The sequence below is a fragment of the Podarcis tiliguerta genome (genome assembly GCF_965153285.1).
Source record: "Podarcis tiliguerta genome assembly, chromosome: 4".
In the NCBI taxonomy this organism is placed as follows: Eukaryota; Metazoa; Chordata; class Lepidosauria; order Squamata; family Lacertidae; genus Podarcis; species Podarcis tiliguerta.
The window spans coordinates 80,807,951-80,834,098 of NC_139537.1; the positions used below are offsets into that span (position 1 = coordinate 80,807,951).

The 26,148-nt window shown below is 40.5% G+C and overlaps 1 protein-coding gene across 1 annotated transcript in view; it reads right to left on the minus strand.

Moving 5' to 3' along the window:
- Window positions 1-26,148, minus strand: part of PCCA (propionyl-CoA carboxylase subunit alpha) — a 223,970-nt gene that overhangs the window by 188,898 nt on the left and 8,924 nt on the right. The window contains exons 2-6 of the mRNA XM_083437796.1: window positions 25,176-25,259; window positions 23,639-23,686; window positions 23,471-23,539; window positions 3,336-3,449; window positions 994-1,047 (exon numbers count right to left, since the gene is read on the minus strand). Of these exons, the coding sequence (XP_083293922.1) occupies window positions 994-1,047; window positions 3,336-3,449; window positions 23,471-23,539; window positions 23,639-23,686; window positions 25,176-25,259 (369 nt within the window). The remainder of the gene's footprint in view (window positions 1-993; window positions 1,048-3,335; window positions 3,450-23,470; window positions 23,540-23,638; window positions 23,687-25,175; window positions 25,260-26,148) is intronic.

Here is a 26,148-nt window from a genome sequence, read left to right on the forward strand (position 1 = left end):
AGTGCAGTTGAAGGAAGAGGTGATAGGTGAGAAGGCGCTACAGTGAGAAGGGAAACCAAAAAAAGGCCTACTGGATCTCAGCATAATTAGCGAGACCAGTGGAATTTTGATAATTTGATCTACTTGCAGACATTACACATCTTTGGTAATCTGCAGATATTACAGTGTGATTTAATACAATACATGCTACAACAATGATTATTTTTTAAAGAAACGGCTCCCTAAAAGGATTGCCTGCTGAAAAATTAAGTAATTTATGGCTCTTAAGTAATCTATCAATGTGTACAATATTCAAGGTGTACAAAGTGCAAGATTCATTTAATATTTGTGGGTTGCTTCTGAACAAAATTCTTCAAGGCAGATAGGAATAACTGAAAATCACAATTAATACACAGGCAAGTGATAAAATTTAAGACACAACAGAAGCCCATAGAGGGTATTACCACAGGGCTCTTTAAGGGAAACTCTCTCTTCACTTTTTCAAATAGGAAACGAAGTGAATAAATAAATGTCATTCACTGATGTCCATATTTCGTAGCTTACATTTCAGAACAGTTGCCTTACAGAAATATGCAGTACCCACAAGGGACAAAGTGGCTTCAAATAAACAAACAAGACCAGCCCATGAGTACTGAATGAAAAGGTTAAAAGGATTAACTGATGCATGTTTCCATTGGTTTTCATTGTTAGAGAGTATGCTACAAATGTTTCATCCCAAATGTCAAGTTATCCAAGCACAGTTTCAGATACACCGCAAGGAAAAAATCTAAGCTTCTTTCTATCAAATAAGGAAAATGGAAGGCAGAGATGGTAGCCTACAAAGGATCAGGGTCTTCAAGATGGGGAAAGGGAGTTTTCATTGATGGCTTTAATTTTAATCTGTGATTAAAACTTTAATACATTAACCACACTGATTAATAATTTCAAAGGCTGCAGCAATATACAGCAATACACCACATCATGCTCAGAGAGAAGCATCATTTAAAAACTTACCAGACGGCCAGAAAATTCTTTGTTTTCAGATAGGAATCCATATCCTGGATGGACCTTTTAAAAATAAAAGCCAAGAGTAGGTTTCATTGCTCTAGACAACCAAAAGCTTGATGCTGACAGCATCTCATCAGTAATTACAATTTAAAGCAGCAAGTTTACTTGTACTTTATACTAGATGAGTAGATACAGCAGAAAACACCCCTTATGGCAGTCATTTTGTTGGAACCAGTTTTGCTAGTGAGGAAATAAAGTTTTTGAGCTAGAATAAGCTTTCCGTCCATTCTCCATCATATGACAAACTCTGTGGAAATCAATAGTAAAGGTAAAGGTACCCCTGCCCGTACGGGCCAGTCTTGACAGACTCTAGGGTTGTGCGCTCATCTCACTCTAGAGGCCGGGAGCCAGCGCTGTCCGCAGACACTTCCGGGTCACGTGGCCAGCGTGACAAGCTGCATCTGGCGAGCCAGCGCAGCACACGGAACGCCGTTTACCTTCCCGCTAGTAAGCGTGCCCTATTTATCTACTTGCACCCGGGGGTGCTTTCGAACTGGTAGGTTGGCAGGCGCTGGGACCGAGCGACGGGAGCGCACCCCACCGTGGGGATTCGAACCGCCAACCTTTCAATCGGCAAGTCCTAGGTGCTGAGGCTTTTACCCACAGCGCCACCCGCGTCCCCTGTGGAAATCAATAGCTTACTCTAAACAGCAGCATAAGCCACTTCATGCACTCCTCAACTCTCACTCCTAATTTAAATGTACAGCATATTTGTCTTTAAACAAGACAAAGAAAAAATAATGGTTTATCAATTCAGGGTTCCCTATGTTCACAATCACATATAAACTAGATCACTGGTGGCTGCAATGTTACCGGGCAAGTATCATATGCTCCCAGGCCACAATTTTCTGGCATGCTAACATTTCACATGCAAGTGCTAAAAACATGGTATCTATGCGCCACCTTCCAAAGTATCTAACAGTCGTCAACCTGGGTGAGAAACACAGATACGGTCATTTTGACTTATTTTCATTTCTATTCCCACCAGATGATTCTAGAAGCTCTTCCTTATTACATTTCTCTCTGTGTAAGCGCCTCTCTCCATACCCTTTCACATTTCTCTAACCTTCCAAGCTCTCCTCTGAAAAACATTTTTCTGGCCTTCAAGTTAACCACAGTGCCAGTATTCAATGTTAGCAGCTCTGCTACAAATCCCACTTCAAACAGAATGTAGTATTTTTTTAAAAAAATAACAACCAGTAGACCACAAATGAGTTGTAAAAACAATTTTTACAAAATGCCTCAGTATCAAAATAATGCAACCACATGGTACACAGAGTAATTACAGAACACATTAAAGTGGGGAAACCTTCAGTTTCATAATTTGTAATCTTACGTAAATTCGTAGCTAAGGAAATCTAGGTGGCAGGCTAAAGATGAAAGCCTGAACTATTTCTATCTCTATTAAATCTTCTTAACTAACAATGTAAACATCTGCAGTGTCTGTTAGCTAATTAATGTTGTTTGCCATTTTTCTCCTCCCTCCCCCTTTCCAAATGCACCATACTGAAACATTCATTTCAAAAGAAATGATAATGCTAATTGAGACACTCCAGGGTAATTGCTGGTGTTGTCCGACTCCCATCCAGCGAATTTTATTTAAAGATGCTTTCGCATTCAGCAGTTCTGAAGACCACATTTGCATTCACTGATGCAACAAGGAAAAAGTATTATTGTCATCATTTTTTAAAAAATGCCAACCATTCTTGTTAAACTTTGACTCTTTGACCTTATTGAAGGATAGAGGGGCAGAGGGAAGAGAAGAAAACAGGCTGCACACCTAGTCGATCATGTTTTGTCAGCAACATGAAACACTGAAAAATAATTACTCAGTGTACCATTTATCATATTTACCATGTGGATAAAAATTCTCACACAGGCCAAATAATAAAACAAAACTAAGCAAGATCACTGCTGTCTTATAAAAAAAAAAGACATCCAGAAAGAGAGGCTATGGCACAGAAAGGGTTAGTGCTCTAAACTAATTGGGATTCCCACCCCCACCCCCAGCAAATTTGGAAATGAACTGAAGCTGCTCCCTGGTGTGAAAGCTGAATCCAGCAGCCACCTGCAGGATCAGCAACCGGCACTGCCAGATGCTACAAAAGCCTTTGATTTCCAGTAGCGATTTCGGCCACATTTAACTCATGTGACATGAACTAAACTGGAATAGCATATTCAATCATTCTCCCCCTCGCTTCTTTTTTTTTTATCTTTAAATACAAACTCTAGCTTCTCTGCTTTCTATATATGAAACAGCTGCAGAGGAGAGACTCATTCAGACTCACAGCTTGGGCCTGGGTTTTTTTAATGGCTTCCATGATAGCATCCATGTTGAGGTAGCTTTTACTAGTGGGAGCTGGGCCAACACAGACTGCTTCATCCGCCATTTTCACATGGACCTGGAAAGACAAAATGTCCACATTTTAACACATACGCGCCAGCAAATACATTTACTACCACCTCCTTTAGCTATTGTTTTAGGAAATGAAAAAGATAATTTACATCGTGCAGACAGGTATGCTCAAATATATCACACACAGTATAAACACAGACACACAGAAACACACACACACAAAAACAAAAGAGAAAAGGGAGGGGAAGGAGGATATATACCGTATAATGAACACAAGGGCTCGTTGGTACATTCAAGGGCTCGTGAAGTTAAATTTCATTTGAAGCCAAGTGTGGTTTGGCTTTTGACAAATAATACAAAGAAATGCAAACCTGAATGTGGCTACGCTGATAATCTATATGTAAATTCAAAGCCTAAAACTACTTTGTTAAATGTAACCAGGGTAGCTTAATATCGTACTACTTAACAACAAACATTCACGGCCAGCTCCATCTAAGCAGGCTCCCCAGGAAGTTGGTGATAATTAGACTGAATTGAATGAAGGGATGCAGCGAGTGTCCCTGCACAGCATCAGGTCAGCACCAAGAACAAATTAAAGCCTATGACTAAAGAGTTCAATATCACTACACGTGAACCAGAAAATCTTGAGAATTATTTAAGCAGGCTTAGATTCCCTAATTCATTCTTATCGTATTCACAGGAACAATTGTCAAACAGATTTTCTGTAAAAGGTGGGGGCTACAGCTAATGGCCAAAGAAAGTTTGCCTACAATTTAGAATTATTTTTGGAGAGTACATGTTCTAGAGGAAGTATCTCAAAGAGTTAGACTTTGGCGTAGTTTAAGGATACTTAGCTAATCTTTTAAAAGGACAAAAAAAAATGCTCAGGAAGCATCTGCCATTTTTAATAATTAGCAATGAAAAGGGGGCTGGTATTCTATTTATTTTATTAAATGCATAGTATTTAATAATATTTATACGGTTATATACAATCAGGCATCTGCATCATAGCTGTTTTCCCCCCTGTAGCAGTTCTCTGAGACAGACTAGAGGAACAAACTACGAATGAAGAAGTTAAGATGACATTTAACAGCATGTTCTTTTGATGAGACTAAAAATAATTGTGAGTCTCAGGTAGAAATAGGATCAATTCTCAAAGATCAAGAAGGTATTTAGGGAGGGGGGCAGAAGACTTAAATACTTCTGAAGTAATATGCTCAAACCTTTAAAATTAGGAAGAAATATAGCCAGAGAATTTAGATGGTAGAATGCAATACATCTATCCATTCTGATAGGAACCCGGGTGGCGCTGTGGGTAAAAGCCTCAGCGCCTAGGACTTGCCGATCGAAAGGTCGGCGGTTCGAATCCCCGCGGCGGGGTGCGCTCCCGTCGCTCAGTCCCAGCACCTGCCAAACTAGCAGTTCGAAAGCACCCCCGGGTGCAAGTAGATAAATAGGGACCGCTTACTAGCGGGAAGGTAAACGGCGTTTCCGTGTGCTGCACTGGCTCGCCAGATGCAGCTGGCCACGTGACCCGGAAGTGTCTCCGGACAGCGCTGGCTCCCGGCCTCTAGAGTGAGATGAGTGCACAACCCTAGAGTCTGTCAAGACTGGCCCGTACGGGCAGGGGTACCTTTACCTTTACCTTTAAGCACACTCAAAATACTGTGCATGTGAAACAATTCTAAAACCCTAACCCATTAAAGTACATCAGTTTTGCTCAGAATAGACACATTTCCCATGCCCACTGATTTCAATGAACTGACCCCATGGCTTAGTTGGAAAATTATCATGTATACCAAACTACTCTCATTAAATCCAAATACACTAAAGAGGCCTCATTTCAGATGCCACAATAGAATCTATTGTGCTTCCAGAGTTTAGGAAAAAATGGATGTACAAGTCAATCTGATTTTCAAACCTCAGGTGCAGAACGTTGTCCTGAACATGCATACCAAGATTAATTACAATGTTGCAGTTTTAACTGGGGATACATGGAACATGAAACATGCCACAAGGTGATATTTCCTGACTCCCCTGAAAATGAGTGACAGCTAAGGAGGTATATGCTTTGAGAGTATCTACAGTAAGCCTGCAGCTTACACACATTTAAGTTAAACGCATTCAGCTTTACATGCTTGTTAAAATAAATAAGTAAATAAATTTTAAAAGAGGGCAGAATGCAGGTGGGTGTCTGGAGGAAAAGGACTTTGGCAATCCCACTCACCACTGTACCCAGTGTTCTGACTTTACACAATTGGGCTTTAGGTGGAATCCCTGGAACATAACCCCCATGAAAGTTGCAGGCTTACTGTAAATATTATGGTTATTTTACACCCAGAGGCATACCTAAATTCGAATGATGTTTCTATAATTTTCCTCTCATCTGGAATTCAAAAGGTGCTGCAATGTCATTTTAACTAAGACGCTCCTGAAGTTGCCTTCATAGTTTCTAAACCAATTCAATCTCTCTCTCTCTCTCTCTCTCTCTCTCTCTCTCTCTCACACACACACACACACACACACCGCCACTAGTTAGCTAATTGTAGAAGTAGTATTTGGGGAATTTTGGTAATACGTACATGGTTTTAAGCAAAACATAGGCAGCCCAAAAAGGTACACTATTTTCACTTCCTCAATTATACGAAGATAACTTATGAACTAGTTCTATAAACTAGTCCTACTGAAGATGTTGTCTTCAAAAAAGCCAATGTACAAATGTAAAAGCAAACTAAGCAGTGATGGATTCCTGCAAGCACTATCAACATTAAGTCAACTTTGCTATAACTCTGCTATATCAGTCTATGACACCGCAGATGTCTGTTTGCTTCCATGACTGTTTTGCAGCGATTTTCTTGAATACTTAAGAGATGTTCACTTATCAACTTGAAAGTGCAGTGAAGTTTTTTTCTGGTGTGTTTCACAGCTCTTCCCCACCTCCACTAACCCAACTGTTCACATCAGCACGGCTTCATTAGCATCAGATTCAATTCTGTTTCTATACACACCAGGGGGCTTTGATGGGTGGTAATGTTTTTGCCCTGTACAAAGGTGTTCACACCTTGGCTAGAAAGGAACCAGCTGAAGCTTCTGGTTTGAGAAATAATGCACCAAACAGCAGAATTTTATTAACAAAGTACAGGATACTTATGCATCTTGGATAACATTGTGAAAACAGAGATAAAAAATGCAGCACTGAAAACACAGTGAGCACACAGTAAGCAGAAGTGTGAACATAAGTCTTGGACTCCCCACCAAACTCTCTCTCATCAACAGTTTTCAGAGTAGAATTCTTCCCATCTACTCCATTTGTATGAACATCTTTGGCCAGCTTGTTCCTTCCATACATCAGACAAAAAGCAGAATAGCATTTATACCAAATAGTTTCATTTATTATTTTATTTATGTTAACATTCCATCATTCTATACAATGAAGGAAAATTACAACAACTTAACACTAAAATATGGACAAAATCAGATACCATTAATAAGAACAATAAAAGCAGCAGTAAAACACAAACAGCAAAAGCACAAACCAGTCAAATGGATTTCATTTTTTTAAAAGCCCACTGAATAAAACTGACTTCCAGGACACACTTAAAAGTAAGCAATGAAGGGGTAAGACACACTAGACTGTAAGTCATTCTATAATCTGAGTGCCGTAATTTAAAGAGAAGCTGTGTCTCATCTCCACCAACTGAATTTCTATAGGTGGAGGTACGGCAAGAAGCTGAGTGACATGCAAGCAAGTTCATGTGGGAAGAAGCATATCCTGGACTATTCCTGCTTTAAATCATTTAGGGACTGAAAGTCCAAAACCAGCACCTTGAATTGAACCCAGGAACAAATTGGCAGCCAGCAGAGCTGGTACGAAACTGGCACAATATGACCTGTCTTAGTAAACTCAGACAACAGCTGGGGACACAGCATTCTGAATCAACTGAAGTTTCCAGAACATCTTCCAAGGAAGCCCCACATTGAACTCATTACAGTAAGCCAATCTAGAAATGGCTGATTCTACTACTCCCAAGAAAAATACAATTAGTGTGCTAACTGAAGTTGGTTGAAAGAACTCCTGGTCACATGTATATCAAGAATCAGCCTGGATAGCTCAGTTGGTTAGAGAGTGGTGCTGATAATGCCAAGGTTGCAGATTCAATCCCTGTATGGGACAGCTGCATATTCCTGCAGGGGACTGGACAAAATGATCCTCAGAATCCCTTCCAACTTTATAATTCTATGATTCCAAGTCTCCCAAACTGTGAACCTGTTGCTTCAAAAGGAGTACCACCTCTCCACCCAAGCGTGATCTTCACTTCCAAGATTATGTTTTACTTCATTCACCAACATTAATTCCAAAACAGCTACCTGCTGCCTTTCTGGGTTTCGGTGAAGGGAACGAGAGACAGAGTTCGGTAACATATGCCAAAATATCCAGATAACTCCACTCAGCAGTTTTATGTAGCTGTTAAAGAGCATATAGGGGACAAAGCAGACTCTTCAGAATCCCATCAGTCAAAGGTCACAGATCAGGAAACTCCAGCACTACCTTCTAGGAGCTGCTCTCCACTGATCATAGAATCATAGAGTTGGAAGAGACCACAAGGGCCATCGAGTCCAACCCCCTGCCAAGCAGGAACACCACCAGAGCACTCCTGACATATGGTTGTCAAGCCTCTGCTTAAAGACCTCCAAAGAAGGAGACTCCACCACACTCCTTGGCAGCAAATTCCACTGTCGAACAGCTCTTACTGTCAGGAAGTTCTTCCTAATGTTTAGGTGGAATCTTCTTTCTTGTATTTTGGATCCATTGCTCCGTGTCCGCTTCTCTGGAACAGCAGAAAACAACCTTTCTCCCTCCTCTATGTGACATCCTTTTATATATTTGAACATGACTGTCATATCACCCCTTAACCTCCTCTTCTCCAGGCTAAACATGCCCAGCTCCCTTAGCCGTTCCTCATAAGGCATCGTTTCCAGGCCTTTGACCATTTTGGTTGCCCTCCTCAGAGCCACTGTAAGCAGTCACTCAACCATCTATCCCCAACAAGTTGGCCAGAAGTACACCATGGCTGATTGTTTCAATTGGAATCTACAAAGATGTACTCTACACTCCCTCCCCTAGCACAAAGTGACCAAGGCAGGCTCAGTCTCATAGTCAGATCAGAAACCAAACTGGAATGGAACCAAGTAATGAGTTTAATTTTAAAAACCTACGCTTGGAAAAAGAAAGTGAAAAGAATAAGGGACTTTTTTTCCTTTTGGCACACTTGCCAAATCAAAACAGAAGCCAAGGCCAATCTAGTGTGTGTGTGCTACAGTTCACATGTAGCTCCCTTGAAATGGTCTTCCCTCTAGTCTACTGAGCAGGCAGAATTTTGGTGCTGTAAGGTAGCCAGTGAACTTTAGTTAATTTGATTTATGCATTGCTTCCTAAAGCAAAGGAAATCCCAAAGTAGCTTGTAGGAAAGATAGAACACTAAAATACAATACAGATCCACTGAGACAATATCAAAATACTAAAGAGTGTACATTAAGAGTCACTTGGCGATGGTTGGCATCTGTCTCTTAATCACAAAAATATCCACCCTCATCCAACACAGCAAAGAGCAACAGCAAATAAACCCAGAAAGTCAGACCATTAAGCCTGCCCTAATGTGTGGAAAGGGACATGGGTGGCACTGTGGGTTAAACCACAGAGCATAGGACTTGCCAATCAGAAGGTTGGCAGTTTGAATTCCCGCGGCGGGTGAGCTCCCGTTGCTCAGGCCCTGCTCCTGCCAACCTAGCAGTTCAAAAGAACGTCAAAGTGCAAGTAGATAAATAGGTACCGCTTCGGCGGAAAGTAAACGGCGTTTCCGTGCGCTGCTCTGGTTCGCCAGAAGCGGCTTAGTCATGCTGGCCACATGACCCGGAAGCCAATAAAGCAAGATGAGCGTCGCAACCCCAGAGTCGGTCACGACTGGACCTAATGGTCAGGGGTCCCTTTACCTTTTAATGTGTGGGAAAACATGATACTCATAAGCAAGTCCATGAGTATCATAGTGCCCAGAAAGGCCACAAAACCATGCAAATCCTATGCTGGTCATAGCATAAGGAAACCAGGGCAACCACTGCCACTCAGGACTGTCAATTCAGGTCAACATCAACATGTTTACAGAACTGGGTATGCCTTTTTATTACCCCTGCATTCACATGCATACTTCTACTTACCTTCTTGCTGCAGAAGAAATAAAATCTTATCAGCTGCATTCTTCACCCTCGCAGAGCCACCCACCTGCACTGTTTTCATATAACCCTTTCTATAACTGTAAACAGCTGAAGATGCTTTCCATTCTGCAGTTACCACTAACTTAAATGCAAATGCCTAATTAAAAGTAAACACACAACAGAGCTCACAAATCCCTCAAGAGTGCCTAAGATCACCCACTGTCCCAGTTATGCAGAGTACGTCAACCTTTTGTATCTTGAGGTCTTAAGGCACTGGTTCCTCCACTAAAAACCCTTCACCCTCCAAAAATCAAGTGCATCAGTGCTTTATGAATTATACAGTCAGCCTGTTTTGAACATTAGCTGGGATTTTAAGAATTTACACAAAGAAACCTCATCAAACTAGTAATCCTCTGGGTTTTCCCCCCATCTCAAATCAATATTACAGAGCAAGGAATGATGTTGCAGTGTAAAGTGGATTCACTCAATTGACCCAAACAGCATAATACGTCTCAGCAAGACAAACCACAATTAGCTTGTCCCATAAAATGAGGGTAATGAGTAAATCCTTTGTAATGTTGCTTCTCACTCTCTCACATACAAAGGCATAACAAAGTCCTGAATTAAAAATCAATTGAATGCAAATTATCTTTGAATCCACTGTTTCAGCTGTTAACCAAGGAAGGAGGTATGATTGCCAAGCTTTGCAGAGGCAGACAGATCGAAATCAAAATATATTTAGGCGTCAAGTGCACAGCACAGTAGAAGTTTGAAATCAAAATAACTAGACCAGGGTGGTCCAAGGCATGGCCCTGGCAGCATCTGATAAACACCCCAGCCCTCCCAAAGCCTGATAAGAGAGACCCTGGGCTTTGGGAATAAGGTGTGAGGGCTTTGATAGGGTCCTAGAGTCCTTCCAGCTTTGGGAATGAGGTGGGAGGACTCTAGGACACCTGCCAGAGCCTTGTGCCTCCTTTCCAAAACCCATTACCTTACCTTACCATCTTTGGGAAGGCAGCACAAAGTCTGGGGAGGCGGGCGGTGCTCAGATTTTGGGCTTGCTTTCCCCCTCCCCACTTTAACGTGTGACAAGACAGTTTGTGGCCCTTGGCTTCCATGTCAGAGTACTCTTGCGGCCCACTTGGCAGGAAAAGCTGGGCCATTGTGACCTAAACAAATATGTCAGCTGAGAGAGTGGCAGCACTGGGTTTAAGGTGTGCCCATAGCTGAAGCAGCATGCAGCCTGTTGCCCAATCCTAACAGCTATGTTCTACCCTCTACTATCAGAAACAGTGTGCCACAGAATACCAGTTGATTCTCAGAGTGTTAAGAGTGTTAATGCGTACAGGACATATAGGCTTCCCATACGCCACTGTGAGTACAGGATGCTGAACTAGATAGGCCTTTGGCTTGATCCTATAGGGTGCTACTTATACTCATGTCTGACATTATGAACCTCAGCAGGAGACAGACAAAAAACGACTGGATCAAGAAGTATCCCAAAAGTTGCAAACCTGTTCCTTCAGAGGAAGTAGGACTTGACCAAGAACTGGCTAAACACCATTTCCCTGAACCACAGAACCATCTACATGCAGGAGCTCCATGCTACCAGGATTAAGCTTCACTTTATTGCTCTCATCCAGTCTATTACTGAATCCAGGCATAAGTTCAGTACTTCTGCATCTTCCCCTGCCAGGTGTTTCTATCCTATTAGTCATGTTCTCTTCAATTTCAATGTCAGATGTGTGTCCCTTTTAAACTTAACTGTAGCCAATAGAAACCCAGTAAGTACACATATATAATATTTTAGTCATCTTTTTAAGTTTGTCCTTTTTTATTAAATATAAACACAAATTAAAACAACAAATGTATCCACTGTATATTAATTTGTTAACAACATCAGAAGATGTCAGGAAATACCTGTTAGTAGAAGCATAAAGATATCCATATTTCCTGAACTGGCTCTGCCAAGGAGTCCGGGAAGTAGTTGTATTGGTATAAATGATAAAGTCCCAACAAACAGTATAAAAATGTTCTGGGTCTTCTAAGCCTTTAGAAACCTTTATATTATGGGTCACCTTTGGTTGTCTTTTCTGCAGTTGCCAGGTTCCCATATATTTAGAAGTGAGAGCCGCAGGGTCATCTTTGACATTATTTATTTGGACTGATGAAACCTGGTTAATAAAAATGGCATTTTCCCTGCAGGTTCGTATATGTGCAGAGTTCATTTATATGAAAGGTACATTATTATGCCCCCTTAGCAAGCCTGCAGAGGCATACCATCTACAAAGCTAAGAATTTACTCTAGTTCATTCTCTCTTTGTTCAGGGCATGTTCATACAAGTAGTTTCCTTCAAGGGCGAGTAGTCCCATAGACGGTGCTCATGTGGGTAAAAATGTGACCCCCCAAAAATCATGAATACTGTACATCCAAGAAGCATTTACTGCAATCACAGAAACACTTTTTTAGCCACTGCACTGGCAGAAATTGCTGCCATCCAAATCAGGCTGCCCCATTCACATGCTGTTACCCATGCAAGCATAAGCATGCTTATGGGACTGCACATGTCTTCCTTGTGGAAACCTCATTTCCCAGAAAACAAGCCCTCCAAAAAGCATAAAATCTGAGGGGAAGGCTTACAAAGGTATGAACACAGAAAGGTGTGTGTGTGTGTTATAGATATGAACATATTTTTAGTACCGCACACATGATGGTTCTAGCTAAATCCTCTTTCCTGTTAGCAATTAATTTTTTCCCCTGCCTGCTAAATAAACTCATATTCCCTGCTGATGGCAAATGATTGGTTTACCTACAACTCCAGGGGGTTTAGCTATCAGTCCCTTTAAGAAGCTTTGACAGTTTAACCTGCTGGGCTCACAGCACCCATGGGAGGGCCTTACTTGCAGTTTTACTTTCTGATGCTGCTGACCACTAATACTGACTCCATAGATAATGGATTTCAATAACAACCTCCTACAGGTTAACACTTTTGAGTAGCATCCATGATACTGCTTTAATTAAGTTAATACATGAAGGTCGCAGTTTGGTAGGAAGTTTTTAATAAATTTGGCAGCGCTTACAATAATAATAAAAATGTGTGGCTCATCTGTACAGTAACTCCAAGATAAGTTTACCTACAGATATAATCCGATCTGCTTGTGGATTTATGGAATGCTTCAATTCCTTTTAAAAAGTAAACTATTACTTCTGCTTCCTAGAAATATGCACATTTCTAACAGAAAGTTTCGTGACAGATATGAAATGTATGATTCTGCCATGCTGGGTGCAGAATGGGTTTACCTGGTGCACAAAATAGACCACCTTCCACCACAGATGGGAAGAATTTTTTTTTTCCTGCAAGGTGCATGAGATTAATGCTTCAGCTTGACTTCAGATGCCAAGTGTTTAATATTAAACAGCTTTGCAGAAAAGCAAGAACAGAACCCAAACTACTACTTTCTATTTTAAATAACTAATTCATGCATTTGAAAGGCAGCCATTTGTTACGTTTAGTTGGCAGACTTGATTTTAAAGCAAGCCTCAAATTGTCACGTTTTTCCTTGGACAGTGTACCTTCAGAGAATGTACGTACTAAAAAAATTACATTCCTTTTGGCTGAGTACTTTCCCTGCAAAGATACACTCAGAAATAGGGAAGGTATTTTTTCCTTACAATCTTAAACCTTGATAGGCAGTACAGAGGGTAGTAAGAAACCAGCATGGGAGCTATTTAATATACTTCTTGATTAACTCGTTGCCTGTCCACTTCTCCCACAGACATGTACTAACATGTCATAATCGTCATAATTCCCATCATCCCCACAGCTAGCACACAAGCTCCTTGATTAGTACACAACTCCCAGACGAGCTACTGCTAATGCTAAATAACTCCCTTCAGTCTCCAGCTACTATACCTCAGGCTCCCAATTAAACATAATGTCGCTGATTAGCCATATTAGTCCAGACAAATTTCTGCCAAGGATTCTACTCTACTTATTTTCAGCAAAGCCTCCACTCCCACCACCCCCCAAAAAAGGGGGGGAGACCATAGAAGGTAACAGTAAGAAAAGAAAAAACCACAATAAGGTGGTTTATTTAAAATCAAAGTCAGTATAAGGATTTGACATTGGTATTAAATAATGATAACATGACATTGGAAGAAATAAAGCTCTCTTCTTAAAAACAATTTTCAATTTCTGTTCAAATCGTCATGTTTATTTATAAATTTGCTGTTGATAAAGCCTCATCAACTAAAAACACCAAGCTTAATTGCTATTAGTTGGTTTAGCACACTAAACCAGCGCAGATATAAAACAATTGGACCCATAACACATGTACTCACTTTTCCAGTGATTCATCTCATGCAAAAAAAAAAACCTTCTACAAGTCAAATAATCTGATTATTGTGCTTCCTTGGGGGGGGGTGTAAATAAGCACATATATATATATATATATATATATATATATATATATATGCTTAAGTGCATATTTTAAAAGAAACCCAAGTGAAGAAACCAATGGCCAAGCAAAAATAGTAACTATACTCCTAGCCAGAGAACACCTCTTCTTTTTGTTCTTTTCCTCATCTTTATCAAAACCTTCTACAGGAGTAGGGCTGCAATCCTATTCAAACTTACTTGGAAGTAAGTCCCACTGAGCTATCTGGTCCTTATTTCGAAGCAGACATATAAAGAATTACACTGTAAACCATTTTAGGGCAATGCTGATTCAGCAACCACTTAACATGTTCTCTCTGTTTACTACATTGACCATATAGACTTCTTAACCTCCTTTGTAGAAAACATTGACAAGGTTTTTTGACAACATGACAAAGTCCAACCACTAAGCATTGTTTTCATTAGTTACATTATAATTACCAATTTATTTTATTAAATTTGTCCATCACTTTCCCTTGCCCAGGGCAACCCAAAGCAACTTAAAACCAAACAAATAAATCCTACAGATATACATTAAAACCATGGGGGGGGGGGACACATTAAAAACATCCCACCAACTTCTTAAAAGCTACAGATAGTTAAGTGGCCAAAAGGCCTGGTTATAGAGGAAATGTTTTTTTCCTGGCACCTAAACATATATGTAGTGAAAGCGCCAGGCAAGCCTCCCTAGGGAGAGCATTTCTCAAGAAGGGAGCCACCACAGAAAATGCCCATTCTCATGTCGCCACGCTCCGGACCTCTTGCAGGGTAAGCACATCTCATCTCAGATGACGAGAGCAAGGTCCAGGTTGGCTCATATAGAGAGGCATGGTCCTTGAGGTATTGCGGTACTGAGCCATTTAAGACTTTATATAGGTCAAAACCAGCACTTTGAATTGGGCCTAGAAGCTAACTGGCAGCCAGTGCAGTCAAGCCAGGACTAGCACTATATGCTCCAACTATCTTGCCCCTGTTAGCAACCTGGCCACTGAATTCTGCACCAGCTGAAGTTTCCAAACATCTTCAGAGACGGTCTCATATATAACGCTCTCATATACAATGTGTTGCAGTCATCTACCCAAGTGGTTACCAGAGCCTGGACAACAGAAGTCAGGCTATTCCTAACCGGATAGGGGCACGGCTGAAGCTGATGGAAGACACGCCAAACCACTGAAACTACATGAGCATCAGGAGTCAGCAATGGATCCAAAAGGACCCCCAAGATGTGTACCCACTCCATCAGATGGGGGCAACCTCCAATCCATCCATCCATCCATCCATCCAGTCTAGGTAATCACTCACTAACCAATGCTCATTCTCTACATTCAAGAACTTATCACACTGAAACTTCTATAACCACTAACCAGAGCTATAGACAAAGTAGGATTTAGTCGTTTTATATTAAAAAATGGGGGGGGGGGGCTCCTTGCACATCCCTTGCTGTCTAGGCAAGATAAACAATAGTTTTCTAAAATAAGGGCATCTATATCATTCTGTCTACTATATTAGCAAACTCAGACCACAAGTGTCCATGGGACCAGCGCAAAAATGAAGCCTCTAAGAAATAAGAAGTGGGTATCAGTATTATTCACAAAAACGGTGAGGTCTCCAGAAGTACAGAAAAGAAAAGTTATTTAAACCTAAGGGGGCAAAACCCAATTACAAACCAAAAAAACCACAACAGTGAGGACTGCCAGTGAGGGGGGAAAACGGAGGAGCTTACCTGCTTGAGGAAGCCTAAACAAGAGCACTCATATAAGGAGGCTAGGGTATACCACAAGGTTTTATTTGCCATTCCCACTTGCATGGAACTATACGATAGTGTGGCGTTAAAGCACACCTTGAAGTAAGAACAATGCTAGATAATCCAATTAAAGTTAGCTATGTAAGCTGGGTTGCCTGGTGAACACAATTTTTCCACCATAATGCTTCAGGGGAAGGTATTCTATCCCCTTCTCCTGAAACCAGCATGAACCAAATATGGAGACCCAACTTGTAACACACACATTTATCTAAAATCATAAATATGCCACATATGCAACCAGTATACAATTTTTGTGTTTGTAATTTGATAGTTCTAACAGTTTAGCTAAATACAAGTGTCACAGGCAAAAAGTAGCTAATGATGCAAGGTCTCACTATTTACTGAGTAAACGTGCACAGCAAAGCTAACCTTAGAGTCTATCTATTAATGGCAAAAGAGTAGAAGAGAACAATTAGAAAACACAATGGTTTTTTTAAAAAGATGAAATTTTGATAAGCTCTTCCCAGAGGTCCTCTCACCTTTGTCTACACTGATGCATTCCCATCTTAATTTACCTGATCATTAGCTTCCAGTTTGTTCAGCTGGAAACCAAAAACAAACACTAATTACTTTGACATCACAAAGTCAGAGCTGTCCTCACCATCTCCCCAGACAGCAGGGATAAATTATAAAGGGTAGCCATGATAATATCTTGATAAATGATGAGTCACATCACCTCTTTTGTCAATCATCCATGAGGGCTCACACATGATACCACTCAATCTCATTACTGTATCCTAGGGCTAGGAAGACAATACACACCAGGAGTCATATTTCAAACAGCAGGCCACCATGATAAGATGCAACTCAGTAGATGGTTGATAAATTCCCATTGGCTTTTTGTTTTAACATAACTGTCAAATACTTCTGCAGCTAAGTACTATGCAGACACGAAAGGCGAAAGTGCATGGTTAAAGCTACTGATTATTCCCTGGGAAAATATGCACGTAATATTCTTCTTTTAAAAGGAAAAGGAAAGAAGTACAAAAGCATCACTTCGAATTACAACAAAGCTTATGTTTTTTTAAAAAAATACAATTTTGAAAGGCAAGCATGAAGACTTAGTGCTGTCATAGCTAGAGGTCTCCTTCCTGAACATCCAGAAAATAAAAACTCAGGACAGACACAAACTGAACAGTTTCCATACTTTCTGGCTTTGAAGAACCATTTCCACTTAACTCATCTACCAAGGAACCCCACACAGGTTATGGGGCATAGACAGTTTGTTTGCAACACCGGTGAAGCCCATTGGGCTTCACCAGCGCTTTTGGCATGCCCACATGGACTAAGAATGTGACTTAGAACATACTGGATACTTTACAGCGCCTGTACATTATAGGGGATGATTAATAGAGGTGGGCAAGCTGTCTTTCATGAATGCCTACCCATTATTAGTCATCTTTCCATCGAGGAACCCCTGACAAGGTTCCCTGGAGAACAGTTGGAAAGCCACTGACCTTGACCTAGATCGTTAGGTATCTATTTTTAAAAGGAGGAGAACAGCCAGAGGCCATGTTGTTGCATAATTACACTCCTTATTTATTCCCCAAGTTACAATTTAAAAAGTAGACCCATACAGAGTGTATCCCTTAGCTTCTTTGAGCCAAGAATGTGTTATGCCTTAATGCAATACACCCATCTTTTAATTCGTCATTAAAATGACCCGTAACCAAGCCGTTGCATAAAATATTCTCACTGAACCCACAGTCTAAGCAGGGATGGCTTTTTTGTCTGAGAGGCATTTTCACAGTGGGCCAACCATCAACAATTGACAGATCTGATGATCAAGAAGGGGGTAAATCGAATCAGGTCATTGGGCTAGTGATGTGTCATATGTACCTTTTTCTCACAAACACACATACCCCAAAAATTGGTGGGAATTAAGAAAAATTTGTTTCTTTTGTTGCCATTTCTGGTACATTTATGCAAACCCAGCAGACACACCGATAGTAACAGGTTACCAGGTAGATAATACTGCTGAAGCGTTTTCTGACACATTGTACAGATGCATTCTAGGCAAGCTGAATTTCATTGCTAGATCTTCAAGACCTGACATAGCTGTAAGCACTAACCTGCTTAGCAGACATACCAACAATCTTACTGTTCAGGATTGGAAAGCTCTGAAGCTCATAGCCCACTTTTTGAAGGGGACTTTGCACTACAGACTGAGGTTCACAAGTCAGAAGACTGGAGGTCTTGAAATCTTTGCAGATGCTAGTTTCAGAAGTGACACCACGGATGGTACCAGCACTTCTGGAGTGCGCTACATGTACAACCATTGTCTGTTTGACTGGCTGTGCAAAAAGCAGACGACAGTAAGCCTAAGTTCCTGTGAGGCAGAACTCAATGCCCTGCCATTTTCACTCATGGATTGTGAATGGTTGATGCAACTGTTTCAAGACATCAAGGTTTCTGTGAAATGTCCTATACAGGTGTATCAGGACAATAGATCCTGTTGCAAGCAAAGAACCAAATACTTGCAGATTAAGTTACACAGTGCAAGAGAGTGTATTCAGAAAGGTCTCATTCAGGTGTCCTACATGCCAGGAACCGAAATTCCTGCAGATCTGTTGTCTAAGGTTGTTAACAGAGAACAACTTAAGATTTATGTACAGAGCTTGCAATTGGGTTGAACCACAGGTACTACAGGTTACACAGAAAGGGGGAGGGTATTAGGATATAGCTCCTTCCGTTCCACCTTAAAAGGGTACTGTTGTGTGTCACATGCCTGTTTACTCCTAGCATAGTCTGCTGGGAACTTCCATTTATATATTGCTTTTGCTTTGCTGCTGTTTTTGCTGGAGTCAAAGGGAAGCAGACATGTTTTCCTTTGTTCCTGAATTATGCTGAATAAAATGCTGTAAATACTGCTTACACGTAGCTCTGTCCGCCTCTTCTGTTGTGAGAAGATTTATACACTCTGCTGATAGAGCGTGCCGAGTCTCTAAACGTATCTGAGGCTCATGTCGCTGTTTGATGCTGTTCCAAGGGAGACTGGTGATCGCCCAGCTGCCGGCTGGTGGCTGGAGCCAGCTGGGGGCCTGCCTGATGCCCCCGTCTCCCCGGCAGTATCCCAACACTACACTCTCTTCAAAATATCCTCATATAATAGGTAAGAAGTTAGTGGCAACCTTCACTGCTTCCTGAACTGTTTGCTCTGATATCCTTCTACAATAGTGAAACACGTTACCCATCAAAAATGAAAAGCATGGTAATCCTTTTCAACATTGACATTACACAACAGGGGTTGCAACGCTAATAACAGGCAAAATATACACACTCATTTTGTGAGCCCACCTCAGTACAGTCTGTCCCTTTTAAAAAGAGAAGTAGTTGGAATTTCATTTCTAGCTCCTGACATAGACAAATATTAAATCTTTAAGATATTTTTCTACCACTTCAGCAAAAAATCCCAAGGTAACAGAATTTTTAAAAACGTAAGTAAAGTTAATCATAAATAAAAGCAGCAAGGTCTTTAAAGCCATATAAAAATCAAACAACTTGGCAACAATTTTATCTAAAAGACTGATAAAATTTATCCTCCTTTGCCTGGAGCCACAAGAACAACAAAGTAAGCACTACGTGGAAGAGCATTCCATAACTGGGGCACCACCACTAAAGGCTTCTCCATGTTAGCTGTGTGGTTTCAAAGTCACACTCCATGGCAAATTGTAAATCAAGTATCTAACAAAACCAAGGAATTAAAAGTTAAATCCAAGGTGTTTCAGATGACAGAGATTAAAATCAGAATAACTTAGGTAGCGTTAGAGAGCAAAATACCCTGTCCGATAATATTGTCTTATGCAGAAGTCAATGCAAGCTAGTTCCTTAACTTTCCCCAAGAACACCAGTGAGCAAAAAGAAACAGCACCTGAATAAGCCCAAAGTGTTGTATTATTTAGTGATCATTTTAAGAGCTGTAAACTTCTAGTCTATGACAGCTAGTCACACTATTTAGGACAAATTAATGATAAAGTTACAGCTAGAATAAGAGCTTATCAAGGAATATATATTTGTGCTACAAAAGGAATTACTATGGCTGCTTTATATAAAAATATTGTGAAGAAGAAGAGTATTTTTATAGAAAAATATTTTATATTAAATAATATTTTATATTAAAATATCATGAAGAGGTAAAGTAGGGCTTGCCATCATATTGATATGATAATTTCAGATATATAAATAATATTTATTTTCTCTTTCCCCTGACATACCGGTAAATAAAAACTGGACACATGAAGATGAAAAAAGGCCTCTGTTTCAGAGAAATTTGTAAATAAGATTGCATGCCTCAGTCTAGTCCAGACAGTACATTCTGCTTCCACTTCAACATTCTAGCTCTTGCCAGAGCTCGTTGTCAAAACATTAGCTATTTAAGCTTCCCTTTTTAAAACTGCACCAGAAGCCAACAAATAGGACTTGGAAGGAACTAAAAGAGTTTCCACCAGCAGCTGCTATGAAGGACAAGTTGATAAGCATGAATAATCCAAAACACTGCTAAACTGAAGAAAACCCAAGTTGATTTTATTTATACATTTTTCCTTCAAGGAGGATAATGGTGTACATGGAGCTTGTCCCATTACATCTTCACAACAATCCTCTGTGGTAGAATTAAGCCGAGAGATGGTGAGTGACCCACTGTCCTCTAGTGAGTTTTATGGCAAAGCAGAGATTTAAAGTCTGGGGACACACATATGGAGGAAATAGATGGAAAAGACTAGTAAGACCACTCTGTTGGTGCTGACTTCACATCTTATTTATCTGTCCAAGAGGTGCTCAAGAAACATGAAAGGCATCAACTAGGTAGCTCATCTGACAAATACAGGAGAAGAGGTCATAGAGGTGGTAGAATATGAGAAGACTGCATCTACAGAGACAGCACCTCACATCTCAACACTGAGAAATCATCTTCATAAGCCAATAAGAGTAATATTGAATTTCCCTTCATAAGGCAATCATAAGCAATAAAAGAGAAGTTATTTTCAAAAAAGATTGAATTCTGTTCACACTGACGGCCAGTGCACAATAAAAGGTCCAAAAAGTTATATGCCAGTTCAGGAAGTAAAGGGAAAATACATGGCCAAGACCACCTGCTTTGAGAAGCCTGAAATTAATGACACAGCTTTATATTTCCAATGAGAACATGGTAACAGAACAACCTGATCCTTCAAGAACTGTAAATCAGGCTGGTCCATGTGAACCATTAATTCATTGACACAATGGGCTGAAATGAAGACCACTAGAAGAATGACTTTGTATAACAGCCAATGGAGATCAGAGACTCAAAAAGTTTTTTCTCTATCAGGGAAGCAAACACAATAAACATCTCATTGGGGACTATACAGCAAGCGATGAGGTATCATATTTGCCAATCCTCAAAGAAACTTAACAAACCTTGGCCATGTGTTTAGAGAGGAAAGAGCTGAACCACACTTAGTCAAAACTTGGCTTAGCTCAATGCAGTGTGGCAATAAAAAAAACCAGGGAGGAGCAAAGATCTGTGAGCTGCTCTCCTGGATCCTGGGCTTGGAAATAAACAAAGGTAATAAATTGAATGGACTGAACAAATAGAGTCAAATAGGGTTTCTCCAAATCAACCATAACATCCAAGGAATGCTGCTATGCTACCAAGCATGGGTGAGGAAGATAGATGGCGTGCTCCTATTATCCCAGGACCTATTGAGGATCTACAGGGGACTGTTTTTATTTTAAACAACAAAGAACCTATGAAGACGCAGGAACAATATAGAAGGCACTACCCTACTTAAAATCAAACTCACTGGGATGACGTCTGAATGACACAACTGTCATTTCCACTTAATAAACACAAACTTCTATACACCATTAATTCTGGGTGATCACTCCTAATTTTTCCTAAGCAAACACTCACATCAAATTACACAATTACTCTCCCACCCCCACTCCCAAAATAAAAGGAGAGCGGGGAAGGAATAATCACATCTGATTATGCTTCTATCTGCATTTGAGGGCAACAGGTTTCATGTGTATTTAAAGCACATATTTTCAATTCTGCACTGGATTTCTATTGAGTTACGCAACTACGCCCAGATATGGAGAAGGCCTATTCTATCTATTCTGCTGCTCACCATTTACACAATACTTCATGCGCATTTATTTTCCAGCCAAAGTTAAAAACCTTAAGTCCCACAGATTTCAATGAGAAAAGGCTAAACAATCTTACTGTGTGATGGGGATAATTGTTTCGTCAAGATGACATAATCTGCAATCCTAAACGTATTTGGATTTTTAAAAATTCTGTAGTACCTCACTAAGTAAGTACGTCCTCACTAAGATGACCTACGAGGTTAAAGTCAACCTTCACTGAAGTAAACACTAATAATCTTTTACTCCACCAAAATTCCTGTAATTACTTTCCCATGGGATTTTCAAGTCATTTATAGTTTATTACATTTTAAGGATATGGAGTCCCTGCTGTGTTAAAAATGCCAAATAAAATTATCCCTCATTCACTGCTTTATGCTATAACTTCTTTTCTTCCCATCCAATTAGTGTTACCCTGTTCTTTATGTATCATAAAAAATTTAACTACACGTATGTAAAACATAAAAGAAATGCTAGAGGTCTATTGTACATAGTAATACCACCAACACCATACTCATGGCAGAGGAAGAACTTCCATCCCAAAGACACTGTTTTTAATGGAACGCAAAACTTCGGAATGAAGTGCCTACCCTTCCACAGTCTACAAAAAAAGCAGAAAATGCATTGCCTACATAAAATTATTCAAGCATGACAACTTGCCATCTTTTCTGATGAAGAGCACTATACAAATACTTTACGAAGCTTTAAATACTTTTATTTTTATAGTCAAATTAACCTTCAGTTGCAGCATAGCAAAAAAAAAAAAAAGGAATTTGAACCATTGCTAATGAAGACATTAACATTCCTTAACAACTTCTTCTCACACTTAACATTTTTATCCATCTCTCTATCTTTCACATATATTATTTCAGCAATTCTTATAACAATGCCATAAGGTAGGTCAACGTAATATTTTTGCAGATGGAGAATGAAGCTGAGAGCGCTTTCCCCCCAGGCACCTAAATAAACTTATGACGAAAACAAGACTTCCAACGACAACTTCCAGCTTACAGCCAATACACCACCCCTGTTGTCAAGTTATTAGTTTATAAAAGGAACACAGCATATTGTGCATGTGCTTAGGATGCACTGTGACCAGGGACACTTGATGATAGGAACAGCCAATGTGGTGCCTTCCAGATGTCACTGGACTGCAGGAGGAGTGGGGAATTGGATACAGGCAGTAGGCTGGATTCTTACCCACCTCCCAAGCATCTGCCGGGCCAATTATGACAGGTGGATGGGACCAGGGGTTGGAGGTTGCTCACCGATGAACTACAGTTCCCACTACCTCCGACTACTGGCCGCAATGCCTGGGACTGCTATTTGATTTTATTAAAAAGTGCCACCAAGTTACATTTTGGGTGTCACTTAGTCACACGTTATTAAACTGTACCCTAATATAAAATGGTGGAAACCTTTTTACTTTGGTGTTTGCATTTGAGGAGCTAGCAATGGAAATCCAGCAAAATAATTTGCATGACAAGTACTTACCGCACTGGAATCAACATCACTGTGTATAGCAACCGTTTTAATACCCATCTTCTTGCATGTTTTAATTACCTAGACATGGGAGGAGGAAAGAGACAAAGCTGTTTTAAAACTAAACGGATAACTAAAGTCACAAAATAAAATAATTGCAATTTTGTAAGTTATACTTACTCTACAGGCAATTTCTCCTCTGTTGGCAATAAGAAGCTTCTCAAATGTCTGAAGGAGGGAGAAAAGATACAGCTAAGTCCTATGACTATATCAGCATTTGCACATTCTGTACATTTAGCTTCACTTGAGGAAATGAAGCACTTAACAATGGAGTTGCTAATCAAATTAAAATGGCTTTTATTTGATTTGCTGCTTCTTCACATACATTCAAATTGCCTAGGCATATGTAACAGGACAAATCTCTTAGCTGTTACTTAGGAGTAGGTTATGTGCTCAGGTGTCCCCTTCCAGCAGCCTCTCCTACCTTAACCTTAGTTAAGAAATACACTGGCACCAACATTTATCTTATTTATCTTAAAACCCCAATTAGCAATGTCCATGGTTAATGTTGTTGAAGATGCATCATTTAGCAACAATCAAAGTTACAATCCTATACACATTTACCTGGAGTAAGGCTTGTTGCACTCAAGGGGGTTTACCTCTGAATAGACATGTCTAGGATTGCACTGTAAAACTGTCATAGGGAATTCACCGCTGGTAGGAAGAACGTGCACATGATCCCATTATCTTCTTTTGAGCTCTTAAATACTATCAAGGTTTCAGCCTCATTATGCATGCACTGGTTCCCAGCTAGCAGTAAAACAGTGGCACTACAGTCCAACCAGTTTTGCTACATTTTTCTTTGCTGAAAGTTATATTGGTGCACTTTGCTGCCTCTTTATTTGTGTATACACAATCAAGCTGTAAAAGAATAAGGCTGAAGTCACACTACTTAACACAAGCAAGAGAAGCACCTGACCTCTGAATTGTGTTCATTTTTAAGCTTTTTCTTTTCCTGCAGAAATGTTATGGATTCCTCGAGAAGTTCACTCCAAGTAATTCAGTATATGCAAATAATTTTGATATATTGGAATTAAGCTGTGTGTAAAACTGGTAACCTTTCGGAGGGAATGACGGGCCCTGTCAGGCCTCCTCCTGCCATGTGGCCTACAGAATATTGAGGGGGCCCAGCCGCCCCATTGAAAATTGGGGGGGGGGGGCCTCAGCACCCAAAGCCCCACAGAGATGGCACCCCTGTGCAATGGCAAATCACAATGGCGGCAAGCACAGATCACAAATCAACTCCTAACTATTATTTATGATCCTGACTCATTGCCACCAAACAAATTATGGCTAGAGAGAACCTGGTGAGTTTCAGGCACACGTTCAAAATAAGCCACCGTGTTGATAATGTTCGCTGAAAGGCATCAGTTCAACAGTCTGCAGCCATAAAAAGGTTTTGAATTTTAGGCTCTTTAAATGGGTGGAGATACTGACTCAGTAAAATACTAGATAATCCCACTGTACAAGCTATCATTTTTGGGGGTGGGGGAAGGAAGCAGACAGCTTGCCAGTAGCAAACACAAAAGACAGCTTAGTCCCAAGATGACAGTGGAGAAAAAGCACAAAATAGTATCAACCACAACTACCAGTATATTGTCAAATCAAGCATGCTCAAGCTTTGCTACAGGTGATACTAAGGACTTTCAATACTTACCTTTTCATTTGGATCATACGATGTTGAGTGCAACCCACGAGAAGTGATAAGGTACCATCTCCATTTTGAAAGTTGTGCAATACACTGTAAAATAAGAAAGACGACAAGTGATTAAGACATTTAAAGCAAATTACCAGCATAATGCAACAATGAAAGAAAACAACAACATGGCATCCATTTGGGTTTTCAGCAATTCCCACTGCAGCTTCCCATACCAAACCCCATGCCATTCCAGAGGTTTCTCAAGCCATCAGTAGTAGTTTTCCAGGGGGACACAGGGGCTGCAGGAGTGGGATAGCTCCATTCCATTCATGGAAATCCAGACCTAAGCCATAGTGGCCACTGACATGTAAGCATCCTGACTGCTACTAGGCACATTTAGCAGTAGCAAACTAGGTCTGGCAAAAGTGAAAAGAAATGAGAAAGAAGCCTGGAATACAAATGATATATACTCTGCTTTCCTTTGGACCACATCAGAGAGGTCGAGGAGGAGAAGGGGTCTTTATCATCAGGGCGGCCCAGGAGCTCTATACACACTGCCCAGGGAGGTCACTTCAGTGCCACAGACAGACAGACAGATGCCAACAGTTACGGTTCCAATAAGGCTTTCGAAACAGTATTAGCAATGCAGCAAGCATCTTTATTATGGTGTTCCTTGTCAAGTACAGTGGCACCTCAGTTTAAGAACTTAATCCGTTCCGGAAGTCTGTTCTAAAACCAAAACTGTTCTTAAACTGAGGCATGCTTTCCCTAATGAGGCCTCCCGCCGCCAGTGCCCTTCCACCATTCGGATTCCATTCTTAGACCAAAGTAAAGTTCTCAAACCAAGACACTATTTCCGGTTTTGCAGAGTTTGTAAACCAAATCGTTCCTAAACCGGACTGTTCTTAAACCGAGGTACCACTGCACTCTTTAACGTATGTTCTGTGCTGCATTTATCAATTCAAGGTTCTAAATTTCTTGCTGTGCAAGC